The sequence below is a fragment of the Caenorhabditis remanei genome, chromosome II (genome assembly GCF_010183535.1).
Source record: "Caenorhabditis remanei strain PX506 chromosome II, whole genome shotgun sequence".
Taxonomy (NCBI): domain Eukaryota; kingdom Metazoa; phylum Nematoda; class Chromadorea; order Rhabditida; family Rhabditidae; genus Caenorhabditis; species Caenorhabditis remanei.
The window spans coordinates 4275909-4295692 of NC_071329.1; the positions used below are offsets into that span (position 1 = coordinate 4275909).

The 19784-nt window shown below is 37.2% G+C and overlaps 3 protein-coding genes across 3 annotated transcripts; 1 reads left to right on the forward strand and 2 right to left on the reverse strand.

Annotated features, from left to right (window-relative positions):
• Positions 1-5578: 5578 nt before the first annotated feature.
• GCK72_004463 (uncharacterized protein) lies at positions 5579-8652 on the reverse strand (the record flags this gene model as incomplete). The annotated part of the gene is made up of 3 exons (XM_003101029.2): positions 5579-5779; positions 6878-6964; positions 8512-8652. 3 exons carry the CDS (start codon positions 8650-8652, stop codon positions 5579-5581), a joined length of 429 nt encoding a protein of 142 aa, XP_003101077.2.
• A 4409-nt stretch (positions 8653-13061) lies between these two features.
• Positions 13062-14579, forward strand: GCK72_004464 (uncharacterized protein; the record flags this gene model as incomplete). The annotated part of the gene is made up of 3 exons (XM_003101041.2): positions 13062-13159; positions 13342-13411; positions 14223-14579. The coding sequence occupies 3 exons, from the start codon at positions 13062-13064 to the stop codon at positions 14577-14579; spliced, it is 525 nt and encodes a 174-aa protein (XP_003101089.2).
• Positions 14580-16310: 1731 nt separating this feature from the next.
• On the reverse strand, positions 16311-19241 carry GCK72_004465 (uncharacterized protein; the record flags this gene model as incomplete). The annotated part of the gene is made up of 9 exons (XM_003101030.2): positions 16311-16755; positions 17775-17902; positions 17951-18073; positions 18117-18245; positions 18290-18415; positions 18459-18527; positions 18724-18932; positions 18994-19074; positions 19127-19241. The coding sequence occupies 9 exons, from the start codon at positions 19239-19241 to the stop codon at positions 16311-16313; spliced, it is 1425 nt and encodes a 474-aa protein (XP_003101078.2).
• Between the last annotated feature and the right edge of the window lie 543 nt (positions 19242-19784).

Consider the following 19784-nt stretch of genomic DNA (forward strand, 5'->3'; position numbering starts at 1 on the left):
TCAGATGGAAACGTATACGTTTCGAAAGCTGAACATCTAAGGATTCAGAATCCGGTGTCCGAATCAATCTAGGAGCGAAATGAGCTGATAAACACTGTAACTTGGCTCATTTTGCTCTAAATCAAATTCTGACACCGGATTCTGAATCCTCAGATTCTCAGCTTGCGATATGTAAATTTTTTTCACTGTAAAGATCAGATAGTAAATTGAACTGGGCGAGACATTTTAATGAAGTTTTCAGAAAAAAATCGGCGTGAAAAAGTTATGCCTCCTCAACTTTATGGCCGTTTTTCACTGTTTTTGACTAGAAATTTATGAAAAAACCGATGTTTTCACTCAAAAATGGCTTAATTCGCAAGACAATCTGATTTTTATAGAAAAAAACTCAAAAAACCACATTTTCGGCTTAAAAACGCTGAAATTTGATATAAATCGGCGTGGCCTAGAAAAACCTCGGCCACCTCTTGCTCGAAATTCTCCAATTCAGAAAATTGAAGAATGCTAATTAGGCTAATTAGAGTAATTAAGACTAGACTAAGTAGAGTAATAATGCCGAATGTTTTTTGTCGAAATTTTCAAAAATCCAGGAAATTCCGGAAACTCGGTATTTCAAATTATTTGGTTTAAAGATTCTCTGAAATCTGAAATTTTCGAAATTTTCAAAAAAAAATCACTGGTTTTAACCGATTCTAACCGATTCTGACCAATTTCGGCTGGTTTCAAGTAGATTTCCAGCCGATTTCAGCCAATTTCAGCCAATTTTTAACTAATTTTTACCGAGAGAGGTTCTTGTTTTACTAAAATTCGACGGGTAGATTCAGAAATTTCCAATAAATTGAATTTCTCTTCGTTTCCGGTCAAAACTAATAGAATCAACGCGGAAATTTTCAGAATTTTCAAAAAAATCTTATGTTTGATGAAAAATTGGACCTTTTTTGAAGCCGGGCCTTGAAAATTTGAAATTTCAGATAATTTCTCCTTAAAAACCGTCGAAAATAAGTCCAAAACTTTGAAAAATAGGTGAGAAACTATACAACCTCAAACTACAGTAACCAACTTTTGAACACCATCAACTCTAGAAGAAAACTGGAAAATAAGGCTAAAATTCTCAAAAAAAAGCATTTAAAATGTTCCAAAATAGGCAAAAACTTGTCGAACGTCATCCCAAACGTCACAATCAACAAAACTATCATCTGATTAGACCAAGAGAGAAAAAAAAAAGAGAACTTCAATAAATTATCAGTGATAAACAGTCTTAAACCACTTTCGTAAAAAGTAGGTCGAAAACTCCAAAAATCACCAAAAATAGCCCCAAAATGGCAAAAATAAGGAGGAGGAGGAGGGAGAAATTTCGGGAAACACCACTCTCAAGACACATGCGTGCATAGAAAGAAACACATGTTGTTATTTGTTGTGTTGTCTATAATTTGTGAGACAAAGTTCGAACAGATTTTGATCTGTTGACAAATGGGTGAATGACATCACTCTCTTGGAGGGGGCACTGAGAGAATGATCATAAAGGTATAATTTAGTTGTGATATGATGATTATGAACTTTGTTGTAAGTGAGAAGAAGAGGGAGAGGGAGAGATGGATTATGCTAATTAGAGAGGTGGAGTGTGCACCCACGCATAGTTGTTATAGTCGTTACCAGGGCGGAGAGAATTTCAGGTGGATCTGGAACATAACTGACGGAGTCAGGGACGTATGGAACAGAAAGCAGAAATTTTCGAGATTTTCAGTCCGAAAAATTTTCAAAAGTGGTCAGTGTTTAGACCGAACTTTTCTGTTGGGTTTCTAGGCCAGCGGTTGTGAGCTTGAAGTTTTTCACACTTCATCTTTGCACAAAATTGCTCAAAAGGAGCTCGAGGAGCAAATCGTCGGCTGGCCTTACGGCAAGACATAGCTGGAGACGAGACGTTGCTCGGTTGCCCGCTAGACGAAGAAGAGCCATTTAGATGAATGACATACACGAGCTATTTCAAAACCCCAAAGATCGTTTGCATGTTGAGAATGACATGAACAAAATTGCAGACTGGTCACGGGCCGGGCCGAAATCAAGAATATTCTGTTTTGAACACATTTTGAAAATTTTCTGAAAAAAATCTAGTTTCCGGCTAAAAATTTAAAACTCAATCAAAAGGTGAACATGTATGATAACTTGAGGATTTTTACTCTGAATTTTCGAAAAAGTTAAAAAAGAGTTCTTATTTTTGAATCCGGAATTTTTCGGACGAAAAATTTTTTCGGTTTTTTCGGCGGTTTTCGAAAATTTTAGGGCGAAAAATTTTTCGGATAATTTTCGAAACAATTGTGGAAATTTCTATTGAAATTTTCAAAAATTAAGTAACAAAAATAGTGATTTTTCGTTTTTTTCCTGAAATTTTGTACTCAAAAGCAGGTTTTCGGAGTCTTTCCTAGTAATATTTACAGTTTTCATAGAATTTCAAGATTTTTGTCTTCGAAAAACTCATATTTTCAGACAGTTTTCCTGAAACTTTTTTTTCGAATTTTTCGGTTTTTTTCGGTAAAAATTTTCGAAAAAAATAGTTTTTCGATTTTATCGGTCCGAAGTTTTCGAAAAAAATATAGTTTTTCGATTTTTCGGTACGAAATTTACGAAAAAAAAGTTTTTCGGAAAAGTTTTTTCGCACATCCCTGCTAGAAAGACCTTGTCTAAAGTCATATCGAACCTAAACTAATAGTAAAGCGAACTTTGTACTTTTAACTGAACATCCAAAATCTAGAAAACCTTAAGTTTGCTCCAGAACGACGACTGAAAATACCTTTATATCCATAATAGTCTTACCAACAACCCCTCCAGATCCCCCAGATCCCCCCAATCGCACTTTTCTGACACACTGCCCTGAGACCTTTGGACCGATAACACACTCAAAAACTTGCAACCCGCGCGCCGCGTCCAACCAATAATCACCAAAAAAAAGAGAACAAAAAGAGAAGATATGATTACCGTCGGTGTCTCGTCTCCGTCCGCACTTCCCAATGGCGGTCCGACGGCGGTCGGCGTCGACAGATCAGACTCGTCCTCCGTGCTTTCGACAAAGTTCTGAACGAGAGAGATAGATGATGATAGGGGGGAAAGGAAGTTGGTTGGTTGGTTTGGAAGGAAACAGAGAGAGAGATAGGTGATAGCATTTGAACTTGATAAAGTGGAAGAGAAGGACACAAAGTTGTCAGTTTTCAATTTTTGATGGAGAAAAATGGGTTTTGTTGGGAGAAGAGAAGTGAATTGGAGGATGTGTTTGAATTCTGGCAATTAGCTTGAACATCGATCTGTGTGTCTAGGATCTCCAGATGTCCACAATTTCTGATTTTACTGGTCTGTCTGTTTGTCTGTCGCATTGTCCTGATGTCCACTTTGTCTGTCTGTATACGCATACATCTAGATGTCCGGATGTCCTCTCTTACTGTGTGTCTGTACGTCCGGATGTCCAGATATCCAGCTGCTATCGAGTCTGAATGGAAATCTGTGTATCCGGATGTCCCTCTATCTGTATTTTTATGCATCAACTCTGAACAGTTTTTTACAACTGCGCCCCACCGAAATATCCTTGAAAAATGCCTCTTTTTCTCTGAGTCTCTCAATTTCCCACACTATTTTCTTCGGTGTCGGTAGAGCGCGGTTGTAAAAAGCGTGCCGTGCTAATATGCATAAGTGTCTGTGTATCCAGATGTCCTTCTATTTGTGTGTCTGTCTGTCCGGATGTCCAGATTTCTTACTGTATAGGTGTCTGTCTGTCCGGATGTCTTGTCTAGCCAATTTCGAAATTTCCAAACAATTTTTATAGGGAAAATGAAGAATTTGAGAAATAAAATCATATTTTTCGATCGGAGAACCCACTTTTTGAGCAAAAACGCTTCAAAATAGGCAATTTGAATTAAAAAGTTGAGTTTTAGGTCGAAAATAGCATTTTTAGAAAGAAATTTGTTTTTGTTATTGTTTTCCTTGAAAATCGGTTACTTTTCACGGAGAATTTATAAAAAAAATCGTGATTTCCAGTACCCGATTGTCAAAAATTTACAATTAACACAAAAACCAACAGAACTTTATCCAATTTTGACGGTTTTTTAATCAAAAATTGCATCAAAATTGTGCGATTTTATTAAATTGAAAATTGAAAATTTTATTAAAAACTACAGTTTTCAAACGTTTTTTGATGAAAAATAACCGAAAAAATCTGTTTTTTCAGTGAAAACTGGGATTTTTCATGATTTCAGTGTTATTTTTTGACTTTTTTCAATTAAAAATCATATTTTGAAGCTATTTTTTTCACCTATCCTATTTCCCTCTCCAAACCTTCATTTTTCTCTATAAAATAACCTACCTGATTAACAAATTCCATCTTTTTCTTCGGTCCCTTCACTGCTCCAGATGCCACGACGTCATCAACTGACTCCTCCTCTCCGCCGTCGTTTTCATCTTCATTTTTTCGAAAAGTGAGTGCAGAGACGAGATGCTCTTCTTCGCTTCCGCTCATATGGTACACTGAAATTTTTGGATTTTATTTAATTAATTAATTAAAACGAGAGAAATTTTGAGCGAGAGAACGACGGCAATCAAAAATAGATAACGATAACGGAAAAGAAGAGAAAAGTTGAGAGAGAAGAAAGTAACAAATATGATATCTAAGCTCCGCCTCTTTTTAAGACCACGCCCACTTTCTTTGCAGACTTGTCGCATGGAAGGTTGAAATAATGCAGTTTTGCAGCACGGTTTTCTCGGGAACGGTGCCGCATTCGGTGAAAAATGGTATTGAACGATTTAGAATAATTTATGCTGTTAAAATAGGGGAAAATCAGCTAGAAATTGCGAATTTCGGGTAAAAAGTCACCAAGAACCTGTAGGCGCCACGGTTTGCTATCAAACTGCGCGGCAGAAGTTCAAAACTGGTCAGAAAACTGGTCAAATAGCTGATTTCAAGGGAAAACCGTCCCGAAATCGTAAAAATCTACAAAGTAGAAAGTGCGGCACGGTCAGTTGGAAAACTGTGCCGCAAAATTGCACAGCTGAATAATTCGTTGAAATCGGATACAAACTGCCAGGAATTAACACTAAAATCGTTGTAATCCTACAGAAATTCGGAAATTTGACCGAAATTTCGGTGCGGCAGGGTTTGTCATGAAACCGTGCGGTGAAAATTCAAAATCTCGTTGAAAATATGTTAAAACGACTACGAGACATGAAAAATCGTGCTAAAACTGCATTTTTCAATCAAAAATTGCCTAAATCCTTCAAAAATTGATTAAAAATCCCAAATATTTTGGGACCGCAAGTGCGGCACGGTTTCCGCTAGAAATGTGTGGCGAATTTGCAAATTTGATAAATCTAACCATTTTCAGGTTCAAAAACTCAACTATGCGGCAAGATTGCAAAAGTGGGCGTGGCTGAAAAGTGGGCGGAGCCTGCTTAAAATATGATAATGATCGAGATAACGAAAATTAGAAAACAAGAGAACAAAGAACTAAACTAATAATGCTATTTTTGTGAATTTAAGAAAAAACTGAAAAAAATTGGGAAAAAATTGAAAAACAGTGCTCCAGAATCCCGCTCGTCACGTCTACAATTTCTTGGCAAGATGTCCGTGAGTCTTTGGATTCGTCGCCGCCATCTCCTCGTCGATTTCCTCGAGGAACGTCTCCTGTTTCACTGAATACATTGTATAGAAGTAGATTCCGACGACGACGCCAATCAACACGGCGAACGAGATGTGATTCTTGTAGTTCTTTGCGAAGATCTCCTTCACACGCTCTTGGTTTACCTGGAAATTGAGGATGATTTAACTGAAATTTGACTGAAATTTGGGAAAAAATGCTTTTTAAGACGGAAATTGGAAAAGGCGGTCAAATAGGGGGAGCAACAATGTTGGAAAATGAGAAAGAAGCGCGTCAAAGGTGCGCAAGATAACGAAAAAATTGTTAAAATCGATAGAAAACACCGGAAAGAAAGTGAGAATTATGAAAAAAGGGCGTCGAAGGTGCGCCAGACAGTCAGAAAGCGGTGAAAATCGGTTAAAACAAGGGGAATGAGAAAATTCCACTGAAACTTTAATTTCAGAAAAACGCGTCAAAGGTGCGCCAGATAGTTTTTAAAAAACTGTGAAAATCGATTGAGAACACCGAAAAGAGAGTGAGAATTATGAAAAAAGGGCGTCAGAGGTGCGCCAGACAGTCAGAAAGTGGTAAAAATCTCTGAAAAACACTTTTTTTTTGAAAAAACTGAAAAAAAATCGTAATTTTAGAAATAGAGGCTCCGAGGGGGTTCGGCAACTGTAACATTAAAAAATTTAAACGGAAAATAAATTTTCTTGAAAAAAATAAGGTTTTTATCAAATTTTCTGATTGTGAGCAAAAACTTGGTAGTTTCGAGTTAAAATATCGATTTGATCTTATTTCAGTGAGACTAGGTTCCCTTTTAATGAAAAAATACTGTATTTTCAACAAAAAACCTAGAAAATCTTGAAAAAAACCAGTTTTCATTTCAAAATTGTATTTTTCTCATTTTTTGTCGTTTTTTGACACTAAAACTAATGAAAACTGTATGAAAAATGATGAGAAATTTATTATTGATGAGTCTGGCGTGCCTTTGACGTGTTAAAGTTTGGTTTTGGGGCTCTATTAGCATTGTACACTTCTTACAACCGCGCTCTACCGAAACCGAAGAAGATATTGTGCGAAATTGAGAGACTCAGAGAAAAAGACACATTTTTCAACGGGATTTCGATGGAGCGAAATTGTAAGAACTGAGCTGAGCTAATAGTTGAAGATATTCTTCCAACAAGGCTCTGAGCATTGTTCGATGCCTGGCGTACCTCTGACGCGTTTTCAATTTTTCAGCTCATAATTTCAGAAAAGCTCACCTTTTCAAACTGTTTGGCGAATCGTTTCTGTGGTCTTGGTAGATCTTCGATGTCGATCGTTTCCAGCATTTCGTCATCTTTCTTTTTCTGAAATCGCACGGAAATTATTCGATTTTTTGTGGAAAACTGGGAAGAAACTCAATGAAAATAGCTCAAAAGTCGAGCAATTATGTCATAAAACCCTTCATAAAAAAAGAAAATCCAACAATGTATTAAAATTTACGACTAAATTAGTCATAATTAACTTTCTCTAATTTTTCAATGAGATTATGTCATAAAAAAAAGACTTTTAAAGATTTTTATTGGTTAAAAAACCGGGAAACCTCAAAAACTTATGATTAATCTTCAAATTGGGTAATTATATAAAATCAGCCATGAAAAATCCAACAATTAATTAAAATTTACGACTAAATTAGTTATAATTAAGTATATAACATCAGAAAAGAAATGTTTCCTTCTTAATGAATGTGTGAATCGATTCGCTGTTAGATCATCTGGAGAAGTGTAGATCTTGAAGTGAGATACACTTCCGGTGAGGGGAAAAAGAAGAGTGAAAAAAGAGGGGGAATGTTTATTATAATTAGAGGGAGGAGAGGAATCTGTGGAATTCACAAAGGAATTCCTGAAATTCAAAATATCGGAATTTTCGGGTAAAAATTGTAAAATTTTTTTGAAAAGACCAAAGAGCAATTTTGGAGCAGAAAACATGGAAAAATTCAGTTTAAAAACTGAATTTTTCAGGTTTTTCAGATAAAAAACAGAGAAAATCACCAATTTTGTGCTAAATTTTGCTTTGGAACTAGAATTGTTTGCCAAAAAATGGATATTTTTTCATGAATACTGAAATTTTCCTCCTAGAAATTGAATTTTTGATTTTAAAACCGATTTTATTTATTTTTTTTGAACTTGAAACACTTTTTTTGTTGCAGAATTTCTTAAAATCAGCAAAACCATTTACAATGTATATTTTGAGTAGAATTTAGTGAAAATATATACTCAAAAACTCAAAAATTTTGAAAAACTTCAATTTTTCAGAATTTTGCTTGAAATCTAGACATTTAGACACTAAAAATCGGTATTCTTCTCAATTTGTGAACAAAAATGCCGAAATCCTTTTGTTTTCAAATGAAACGTGTCAATTTTAATTCGAAAAATACAAAATAAACATAAACATTTCTTCTGAAATTCGATCCGAAAAAGTGATTCGAAAGAATGAAAATCGTCTAAAAATTACGAAATTTTCTAAAAAATTGCATATTTTTCGATAAAATTATGCTGAAAATTTTCTTTTTCTGCTAAAAATTGATTTTCTTCACCCAAATTTTGCTAAAAATCCACTTTTTCTGCTTAAAAATCAATTTTTTTGCTAAAAATCCAATTTTTTGGCTCGAAAATCTACTATTTGTGTTCAAAAATCACTATTTTATGCTAAAAAAACGCACTTTTTATACAAAACATCAATTTTTCTACTGAAAATCAATTTCTTATGTTTAAAAATCTATTTTTTCAATGAGATTTAGTTAAAAATCCACATTTTGTGCTCAAAAATCGATTTTTTTCAACATTTTTTCGTATTTTTAGCTTTCTCTGCCCAAAAAAAATCTGAAAAACCTAAAAGGAACGACTCTACTCACTTCAACCTGCGTGAACTTATTCGTCGTCTCAGTCGGCAATTTTCCTCCTGCTCCTGCTCCCGGAGCTCCTGATTGAGCACAACGAGTCGTGGAGCTCACAAGTCGACGAGCAGCGACGATTGTCGTCCGACAATTCACCATTGAGAGCATCTATATACAATTATTTTTATATTAAATGTTTTATTTTTTCAGTGCTGTAAAGCGAGTGAGAGAAACGCAATGTTATCGGGAGAGGCAAACAGAAATATGAGAAAATTGCGAAAAGGTGTTCAAATAGGGGGAGCAGCAATGTTGGAAATGGAACTGCGAAGAAAAAAGCGCGTCAAAGGCGCACCAGATAGTAGAAAAACTGTGAAAATCGATAGAAAACACTGGAAAGGGAGTGAGAATTCTGAAAAACGCGTCAAAGGTGCGCCAGACAGTTTGAAAAACGGTGAAAATCGATTGAAAACACCGGAAAGAAAGTGAGAATTCAGAAAAAATGCGTCAAAGGTGCCCCAGACAGTCAAAAAATGGTGAAAATCAGGAACTTCTGAAAAACGCGTCAAAGGTGCGCCAGATAGTGGAAAAACTGTGAAAATAGATAGAAAATACCGAAAACGGAGAGAGAATTCTGAAAATTCTGAACAAAGATGCGCCAGACAGCCAGAAAGTGATGAAAATTGCACTGAAACTAAAACTTCAAAAAACGCGTCAAAGGTGCGCCAGTTGGTGGAAAAACTGTGAAAATCGATAGAAAACACCGGAAAGGCAGTTGGAATTCTGAAAAAAAAAAGAGCGTCAAAGGTGCGCCAGACAGTCGGAAAGTGGTGAAAATCAGAAACTTCAGAAAAACGCGTCAAAGGTGCGCCAGACCCAAAATCTCAAAATTTCACTGAAAACCCGCGAATCGGACGTGATTTTCAAAAAAAAAGCCGTGAAAACGCGACAAAAGCGCGCCAGATAGCTCAGAATTCACTGAAAATGAGAGGAAATCGACTAAAAACGCGTCCAAGACGCGCCAGTTAATATCAAAACGGTTTCAAGATCGCAGGAGAAGGCGAAGATGCACTTTTTGAAGGTTCTAGGCCTGTACAGTGAGAATGAAACTGTTTTAATAGTGGCTGGAGCACCTGAGACGCGCAGTTTTTTTTTTCAAATTTTGAGGTTTTGGGGCAATTTTTGGATCCATTCGCTGAATTTTAGGATTATCTGGCGCACCTGCGACGCGTTTTTTCGAGAAATTGGATGTTATTTGACCAGAAAAATCGATAGCTAGCTAAACGAACGCAAAAGGGAAAAAAGTACTGGAAAACTTGAAGAAGCTGCTGCCTCTCTATACATGTCGCAATAGCCTCCTCTCATCATCATTTTGTATTAGTATCTGTTGTGGAGATCTCTGTAGACTAGACTAGGCAGGAGAGAGAAAGTGAGAAGAGAGAGGGAAGTATTCACTTTTTTGAAAAAAAGAGAAGGGAAGGGTGATGTTCTGTTACGTAATTATGTCTGAATACGTTTGAAGTTCACATAAACATGTCAGAAAAATTATCTGAAAATCAAAAAATCCGAAAGACTCCGAAAAAATCTAAGAATATTAGCTCGCCACAGCTCTTACAACTGCGCTCCACAGAAATTCCCTTGTCTCTTTTTCTCTAAGTCTCTCAATTTTGCACACAATTTTCATCGGTTTCGGTAGAGCGCGGTTGTAAGACGCGGGTTGTCCTAATATGATTTGAAACGCGAATTTGCAAGACGAAAATTGCGTCACAGTGGTCAGTGCTCTGGCCGAACTTTCTTTATTATGTTTCTAGGCCAGCGTCGAAATTTCTATACAAATTTTCGAATAGATTCCAAAGAGCGTCTTGAAATTGTCGAAAACGGTAGGAAATTAGTTTGAAAATCCAGAAAAGTGTCGTTTGGAAAAGCTTCATCATTAAAAACTAAAAACCTTAAAATCGGCTGAAAATGCAATAAATCGTTGGAAAAAACAGTTTTTTTAGCAGACTCAAAGTGATTTTAATCGAAATTCCGCTTTTTTGACCAGAAAATGACCCCCGAAAACGCGATTTTTGAGAAATTTTGAGACGAAATGAGTAAATTGATTGAATAGTTGTCATGTGTTTATCCCATGAAATCCGTTTGTTTTTGTTAGTTTATTGTGATTTTTTTTGCTGAAATCGATGGAAAATGGGCGGAGACTAGAGAGAATGCTGAAAATAGGTAAGAATTGTTGAATTATTGGTAAAAATTATGGAAAATTCGATGCCGTTCGAAAACTATAAAAGGTGAAGATAATTTTTGTTGAAATAGATGGAAATAGTGATTTATAGGAAATTTGATGCTAAAATATCAATTTTTCGTAAAATTCCAGCTCAGGAAACGCGATTTTTGACGAATTTTGAGACGAAATGAGTAATTTTGGGCAAATTCTAGAAAATATGTTTTAAAAATTGAAATAAATTTCAAAACACTTATTTTAGATTGAAATAGAGCAATATCTGTCAGAAACCAGCTTAAAAATTGAGTTTTTCAGCAAATTACAGTTGGGAAAGTAAGTTTTTGTGTTTATTGAAAGAACATTCATCTGAAACTGTTTCAAGACGCATGTTTCCGATAAATTTGACTTAAAAAATTCGAATTTCAGACAATTTTCGAGTTGAAATTACAAATTTTGATAAAATTTCCAAATAAAAAAAACCTGTTCAAAAACGCTTGAAATTGCAGGTTTTTGCCAAAATCCAGTTTTAAATCTGAAAACGATCAAAATTAAGTGAAAGCCCGGGTTTTAAGCAATTTTCAGACTAAATTGCGGCATTTTTCAACTAGAAATCCCAAGAATTTTAGAATTTTAATGAAATCCTCCTCGAAAAATCAATAAAACGTTGGTGAAGAAGTAAAAGTTTCACTCGAACTTCCGCTCACGCGGATTCAATGTTTGCTTTCATTGTGGTGGTATTGGATGGGGGCAACAGGAGAGAAAGAGAAGGAGGAGGACGTGTCTGTGATCGTGTGAAACTCTTTTTGTTGGTAAATATATCACATTTTTGTGATGAAATTTATGAGTTTTACCTGGATTTTGAGTGAAAATGAGTTTTTCACAAGAATCTAACTGGAAAATCAGACTTTTTAACGGAAAACTATTTTGGAGCGAGAAAATATGAGATATATTTAGTAAACATACTTTTTAAGGTTTTATTTGCGCATCAGTGGCTATTTTAGGGTATTTTAGCCAGACTTGTCAAAAATCGGCCGGTCCGGATTCAAAAATGGGTACCCATTTTTACGAAATTTTTTTTTGAAATTTTTCGAAAAAAAAAGAGTAAAAATGCTTAAATTATTTTACATATTCACATTTTGATTCAATTTTAAATGTTTATTCGAAAACTATACTTTTTTCAAAAAATTTCAAAAAAAAGTTCCAAAACTCAAAATGTTTCAAAACGAGCCGAGCGGGCCGGGCCGGGCCGAGATTTTTCCTGATTTTGGCCCGGCCCGGCCCGTGACAAGTCTGATTTTAGCTGATTATCTCGAAAAATTTGTTTTGAAAAAAAAAAAATTTCCACTGAAAAAGGCAGAAAACCCCGTTTTTTAGATAAAATTATGTGAAAAATCCAGACTTAAAGCTGGAATTTGGCTAAAATTACAATTTTAAGCGTTTTTGAATAGGTTTTTCCAAAAGAAAACAATGTTTTTAGTTTTTTTCAAAATGTTATCAAAATTTGTAATTTTAACTCGAGAATTGTCTCAAACTTGTGTTTTTTGTCAGAGATTTGAGTTCTTAAAGTCAAATTTATCGGAAGCATGCGTTTTGAAACTATTTTTGATGAAAACTTTCCTGAAAATGATTTTTTCATTCAATAAACATAAAAACTCACTTTTCTAGCTGTAATTTGCTGAAAAATCCAGTTTTAAAGTTTGTTTCTGATTAAAATCGCTGTATTTCAGTCTAAAATGAAGTTTTGAAATTTATTTCAATTTTTAAAACATATTTTCTAGAATTTGCCCAACATTACTCATTCCGTCTCAAAATACGTCAAAAATCGCGTTTCCGGGGCAGGAATTTTCGGAAAAATCGATTTTCTAGCCTCAAATTACCTATAAATCACTATTTCCATCTATTTCAACAGAAACTTTCTCAACTTTTTAAAATTTTTCGGACGACACCAAACTTTTCAGAATTTTTACCAATAATTCCACAATTCTCACCTATTTTCAGCATTCTCTCTAGTCTCCGCCCATTTTCCATCGATTTTCAGTAAAAAAAATCAAAAAAAACTAACAAAAACAAACGGATTTCATGGGATAAACACATGACAACTCTTTATTGTTCGACGTCGTTAAAGTAATCCGAGAGGAGTACACGGATGGTGGCCTAGGAACCCAAAGTTAGTCCCCGAGACCCGCTAAAATTGCGCGTTTGAATTTAATTTTCAACGAATTCGTCATTTACCTATTCTTATCAGTTTTCGGCGAAAAATCAACCGATTTCGTTGGTTATTTTCAGGAAACTATATAAAATCAGTGATAAATTCATGATTTTCAGCCTAAAATTGCTGAAAAACCTCTCTAAAATGTCGAGAAACGTGGAAATCAAGGCGAAAGTGCAAAACCACGACGAAACTGTTCGTCGCGCCGTGGAGATCGCTGGAAAGCAACCCACTATTCTCAAGTGAGTTCCAGTTAATCATTTTCAGGAGAAAAAGCAAAAAAAATTTAAGAAAAATGACTAAAAAATCGAAAATTCCTCCCAAAATCAGGTGAAAACTCGGAATTTTCTAAATTTCTGCAAGTGAAATCGTGAAATTTTCAGATTTTTGCACAGTTTAAAGACATAAAACTTGTTTATTACAGGCAGCATGACATCTTTTACGAGTCACCGAACGGCCGCCTCAAGATGCGCAGCGTTGAGGAGAATGGAGTGGTAAGAGGGCACTTTTCAAGATTAGAAATAGAAAGAATTGCAGAAATAAAGTTTGGTTTTTGCAGAATTGCCGCGTAGTTTGAGCGGGGGCTGTGCGGAATCGAAAAAGTAAAAAATTCGAGTAATTTTATTGAATTTCCGCCCAATTTTCGCTTTTTAAGTGATTTTTTTGTAGTTTTTCATCAAATTTGGTCTATTTTCGAAGTCAAAACCATCATATTCTGCCAGAAAATCGATTTTTGAAGCCTTTTGAGCGATTTTTCTTGAAAAGCATGCGGGAAAACTGCAAAAGTGGGCGTGGGCTAAAAATGGGCGGAGGTTCAAACTTTTCGAGTGATAACTCGGAGAAATTCACTGATTTCCGTCCGAAATTTCGGATTTTTTCCTGAAAGTGGGCGGAGCTCAACTGTTTTCCAATAAAATTGTACCAAAAATGAACAAAAACCTTGAATAAACAATGCGGCAAAACTGAAAAAATGGGCGGAGCTTCGAACTTTTCAAGTAAAAATTCGGAAAAATTCACAGATTTCCGCCCGAAATATAGGTTTTTTCCAGAAATTGACCGAAAAGTGGGCGGAGCTTGAGTATTTCCATAAAATGTTAATCAGACTTGACTAAAAATGGACCGAATCTGAAAAATTCAAACTTTTCTTCAAAAAATGCAAATTATGCCACTTTTTGATCAATTCGACTCCAAAAAGATCCAATTTCCTGTACAAAAAAGTCGACATTTCAATTTTTCCGAGTTAAAAGTGTCCATTTTACCCTCTTTTTTGTGAAAAAATCTCAAAAACCACAATTTTGTTTCCAGGCGCGAACCGAGTTGATCTGGTACGATCGTCCGGATGTCGCCGGTCCGAAACTCTCTAATTTCAACAAATTCGACGTGCCAGCCGAGATTCTCGACTCGCTGAAACTCTCACTTCAATCATCAATGGGACTGAAAGGAGAAGTGAAAAAGACACGAACTCTCGTTCTTCACGATCAAACTCGTATCCATATCGATCGTGTCGACGGATTGGGAGACTTTATGGAGTTGGAAGTTTGTCTGAAACCAGAGGAGACACCAGAGCACGGAGAGAAGTTGGCTCACGAGTTGAGAGAGATGTTGGCGATTCCGGAGAGTGATCTGTTGACAGGAGCTTATATGGATATGTTGAAGAAGTAGAGATTGTTTATTTTTCCACCCAGTTTTTGATGTTGACATATGTTTTTTCGGTTTTGGTATGAAAATTGCTTTTTTTTATCGATTTAAGTTGTAGCAATATAGCGGCAAAGACGCGCCAGTAGAAACAATTTCGAAATTTTATATTTTAAACGTCAAATTAAACACGTGGATTTAAAATCGATTTTGCCACGATCTCCACGTGTCACCCTATTGACCCCGCTTGCCAAATCCACACCTCGTCAGTACTCGATTTTCCCCTCCCCTATGAACGGTTTGGCTGAAGGAAGATTCTCTGGATTTTTGGGAAGGTAAGGAGGGTTTTGGATTCTGATCGGGCGCCGCCACTCTAATAATAGCCTTGAGGTTGTGGACACATTGTCCGACCGCGTGGCACAGTGGATACCGCTTTTGCACCCATGCGCGAATAGTCTGGGGATCGGATCCCATTTAGAGTTTATTTTTTTATTTTCGGTTACTTTCCCAGGAACATCGGTTTTGCTATATCAGCTACAGTACCGGACAAAAAGGTTATCAACTTTGGCTGTTTTCAGTGGAAAATGACCAACGTTGACAGTGTCACCTGATTGTCCGATAAACTCAAGTTTATATGGGTTGGACAGAGCAAAAATAGTACATCAGTTCTGTAGTTGACCATTCTTTTGTATGAACACTACAATGAAAGTTACAGATAAAGAAACCCATTTTGGGCATTCCCCGTTTCGTTTTCATTCATGGGAGGTCGTTCGAGCATTTGTTAGCAAAACGTAAGGAATCAAACGGGCAACGAAATGGGACTGGATGATTGGAATATAGAAAAGTTGGTCGATGAAGCCGCTAGACGTATCGCAGAAGGAATGGTGAAAGCTATGGAAAAGGCGTGTCGTGAAAACCCCCGATTTCGCGAACAAGTCCTACAACACGAACGGATGAGAATAGCTGAACTAAGAGAGCAAGTCAAGGATAATGTGAGTGAGCAGATAGAAGAATGGGTTGAAAAGCGGGCAAAGGCAGAACAGAAAAGAAAGCAGAAGCTGAAACAACGGAAACAACAACGGAAAGATCGTAAGAAGAAAACTAAGAGACATAGACGCAGGACATGGATAATTTTCCGAGAGTTCGTTATGATATTTCCCTGTCAAATGGTAGCTCTTGAACTGTTGGGGATCAAGTTTAAGAGTTACGAAGATGCTAATTTATCTCCAATCATCCTCGAAAAAGCATTTGTTCCAAGAAATAAGAAAAAGAAAAAGTTGAATTAGTGCTACGAATACGAGAAACTGGAACACGGACAAATTGAACTCATGCATATTGGTATCAATCACGTACCCTTGCGGACGTAATAAATTATTATTATTATTATTATTATTATTATTACTCCCTGAAATCGACTAATTTCAATGCAAATTAGCGAAATTTTGGAGATGTTCACTTTGACAACCTATAACTTTCATGGTAGTGTCCCTACAAAAAAATGATATTTTTCCTCTGTTCAACCTGTACAAAATTAAGTTTATCAGACAATCAGGTGACACCGAAAGTTGGTCATTTTCCACTGAAAACAGCCAAAGTTGATACATTTTTGTTCGGTACTGTAATTTGATATGAACATTTCTCTGCCGATCACAATTTCGATCACATTTTGTTCTGAGTTTGTTTGCATCTCCTTTAAACAAGTTTATTTTAAGTAACAGAAAAACTCTAATTTTTGCGAGCGTGCTCGATCGAGCGCAATTAGTCGCCCAAAAGATAAAACATTGGGAAGAAGGATCTGGTCAACCCATCATGAGCCAACAACTGCGAATCGAATGTAAAGAATCCTGGTCCATACTCCCAGCCATCAATATCCGAATATCTGACCGCAATGAAGTCTTTCTTCTGCGCCACAACCAAATAGAACGTGCCAAAAAACTTCCCGTTCTTATCAACCTTATTCTGCTGCAAGTGAGTTCTCACTATTGACCAGTGATTCCACTGCCAACCTTCGACCTCTCGTGTCAGCTTCATCTCCGTACTCATATAGTTTTTGAGCCATTCTCTGTCACGGACGGGTTTCCCCGTTGATCGATAGACAATGATGACAAATCCTTCGCGATCGGAAACGATCGCTTGGGAGTCGAATTGTTTGTAGTATCTCCAGATATGAGCATTGGGGAGGCAGATCGCGAAGAACTTGGAGCTGAAAGAAGGGCAGATTCATAACAACCCATACATGCAAACGGGCGGAAACGGGCCCCGTGTAACTCGCTTAAACGGGGACACCGGTATTCTAAACATTAAGATTTTTGATATGGATCAACTCAGAATTTTGTAGAAAAGAGAAAAGTCTCTGGGAGCCATGTCCGGAAATTAGCATAAAACTAGTTATGAGGCCTCAAAGTGTCACAAAGGGTCTCTCGCCGTGAAGATTTACCTTATATTTCAAGGTAAAATACTCGTTTTAGACTAATTTTCGGACCTGGCTCCAAGGGACTTTTCTCTTTTCTACAAAATTCTGAGTCGATCCATATCAAAAATCTCATACTTGTCACGGGCCGGGCCAGGCCGGGCCAAAATCAGGAAAAATCTCGGCCCGGCCCGGCCCGGCCCGTGGCCCGGCCCGGCCCGCTCGGCCCGTTTTGAAACATTTTTTCAAAACATTTTGAGTTTTTGAATTTTTTTTGGAAATTTTTTGAAAAAAGTATAGTTTTCGAATAAACATTTAAAATTGAATCAAAATGTGAATATGTAATGATAATTTAAGCATTTTTACTGTTTTTTTTTCGAAAAATTTCAAAAAAAATTGGTAAAAATGGGTACCCATTTTTGAATCCGGGCCGACCGGGCCGGGCCGGGCCGAGAGAAATTTCGGCCCGGCCCGATTTTTGACAAGTATGAAAAATCTTAATGTTTAGAATACCGGTGTCCCCCTTTAAAATGTAATATTAAAAACTGAAAAACATACCAGAACATAGACCTCGGCGAGTTCTATATCCGTGACCTGCTACGGGCCGGATGGCTAGTATGCCACGGGCCGTTAAAAAAGCCAAACACGCCAAAAAAGTCATTCTAGCCCATGTTACCGAATAGCCATCCTGGCCATAGCAGTTCTCTTGCATGGAACTCGCCGAGATCTACGTTTTGGTATATTTTTCAGCGCATAATATTGAGTTTGAAGAGAGTTACACGCCGGCCCGGTTTGCAAGTATGCACACTCACTTCGTATGAATCGATTCGATACCCTTCCAAACCGCGTCAACTTTATCATCCTTGCTATCCAGAGACTTGTTCTCCTGAACGTCGTTCACAAGTTTCTCAACACCCGCTGGCCAGTAGTTGGGTGTTGTCTGAAATTGCATTCTTGAAAAGTTATTGTAACTTCCGGAGCATCTCACCAAGTAATAAGCGTCCCATTCCTTGCAAAGTTCTTGGTACCGCGCGATTTTCTCGAGTATCTTGTTAACACCATAGGAGTCTACATCCGGAAGAAGACCCGAAGCATAAACTTCTAGGAATAGCTGAAAGTTCTCAGTGCAGGTAAGAAGCTAAGCTAGTCCCTACCGCCTCCGTGAGCACACCCTCCAGAATTCCCTTCCACTTTTTGAACGTCGCCTTGCTCTGCAGGTTGTCACCTTTCATAGCCCACTTCAAAGGGTTTGTCGACTCCTGTTCCAGTTTTGATAACATTTCCTAAAATTCCATGTATTCAAGGTTCCTCTAGAGAGTCCACTTACATAAACCAACTTCTGCGGTTTGCTCTCATTATAGACCTCCGCGAATAGAGTCACCGACTTTTTCGATCGCTCGTTCATCGTGTCCAGCATGTACATGAACAGTGTAGACATCACGGTAGTGTATCTCTGAGATAGTTGGCATACTGTCTGAGAGGTTAGTGAGACTTACATCATAGAAGTTTTGCTCAACGATGAACGATTTCAGGTCGTCGAATTGGGCTGTCATTTTTTGAGAGAGCTGAAATATAGGGTTATAGTTTTTCGAAACGACTGGGGAGCCGTGAGCCTTTTGTAGGCAAGAGATGAAAGCGAAAAGTTTTTATCGATAAGTCGGAAGTCGGAATTCCCTGCAACTCTGGTCGATAACAAAGAGCACAATAACAACATTCCATCATCCCAATTATCTCGAAAAAGTTCTACCCAAGTTGACCTACCGCAGTCAATTGTTTCTTCAACTCTCCCAACTCTTTCATCACAGGATCCTCCTCTTCCTCCTTGAAAAAGTCGATGATATCCTTGACAACACCGGCCACTGTTCCAATTGGTCCCAGGTACTTTCCAAGTTTTTCGGATATGAAACTACCCGCATCAACCAGCCCCTTGACAACATCACACACAGTTTTGACAGACTCGAGTTGTTCTTCTGTAAAAATAATATGATTTGTATGAGCTAGAAGAATCCAAAATTCTCTCTGAAAGCTCACGTGTGATCTCAACTCTTCCAGGTGATGCAGCAGAGTATTTCCCCGGCAACAACGCCGGCTGAACCATCTCTTCCAACTCTTCTGAAAATTTCCGTATCTAATAGTAAAATTAAGTATCAGGTCTAAAACTTACTCATCGTCTGCTCACTAATAAAATCCCCCTCCTCCATTGCAATCTTCAAAATTGTTTGAGCGAATATCGACATCCCCAACGGCTCAGTACTTTCTTGATTCAGCACCAACGACATGATTGCGATATCTACTGGTGACTTTAGAAGGGGTTTTATACTCACAAAGAACTGCTATCAAACCAGTTTTATTTTGATGTTTACCCTCAGATCTTTCTAGTTCATTGTAAGTTGATAACCTTTGATAACAGATTTCCACACCGATTTTTGTTTCAAGTCACATCAAATAAAAAGAAGAAAACGATGATACGTACTGTTATCTTTTGTTAGCCCGTTGATCAAACCAAACCTGAAAAGTCGACGAAAAATCACTGTTACATATAAGATGAACTGGATTTTTGATCTCAGTTTTACCCAGTCGACGTGAGAAATTAACGTGAGAAATGAAAAGTGATAAAAGCTTCGGTCCTCAGGATGAGTTCGTTAGAGATAAGCATCAGGATGTAATATTTACCTCGTGTCATGCCAATATGAGTTGTGACACGTTAGAGACACATGACTAATCGAGAGATCCATTGACGCCAGTAGTTGAGTCTTTTCCCTATCGAAGCTGCTGGTCGTGAGCGGTTGCTGTCTTTGGTAGAGCGGTGCCAAAACTCATCG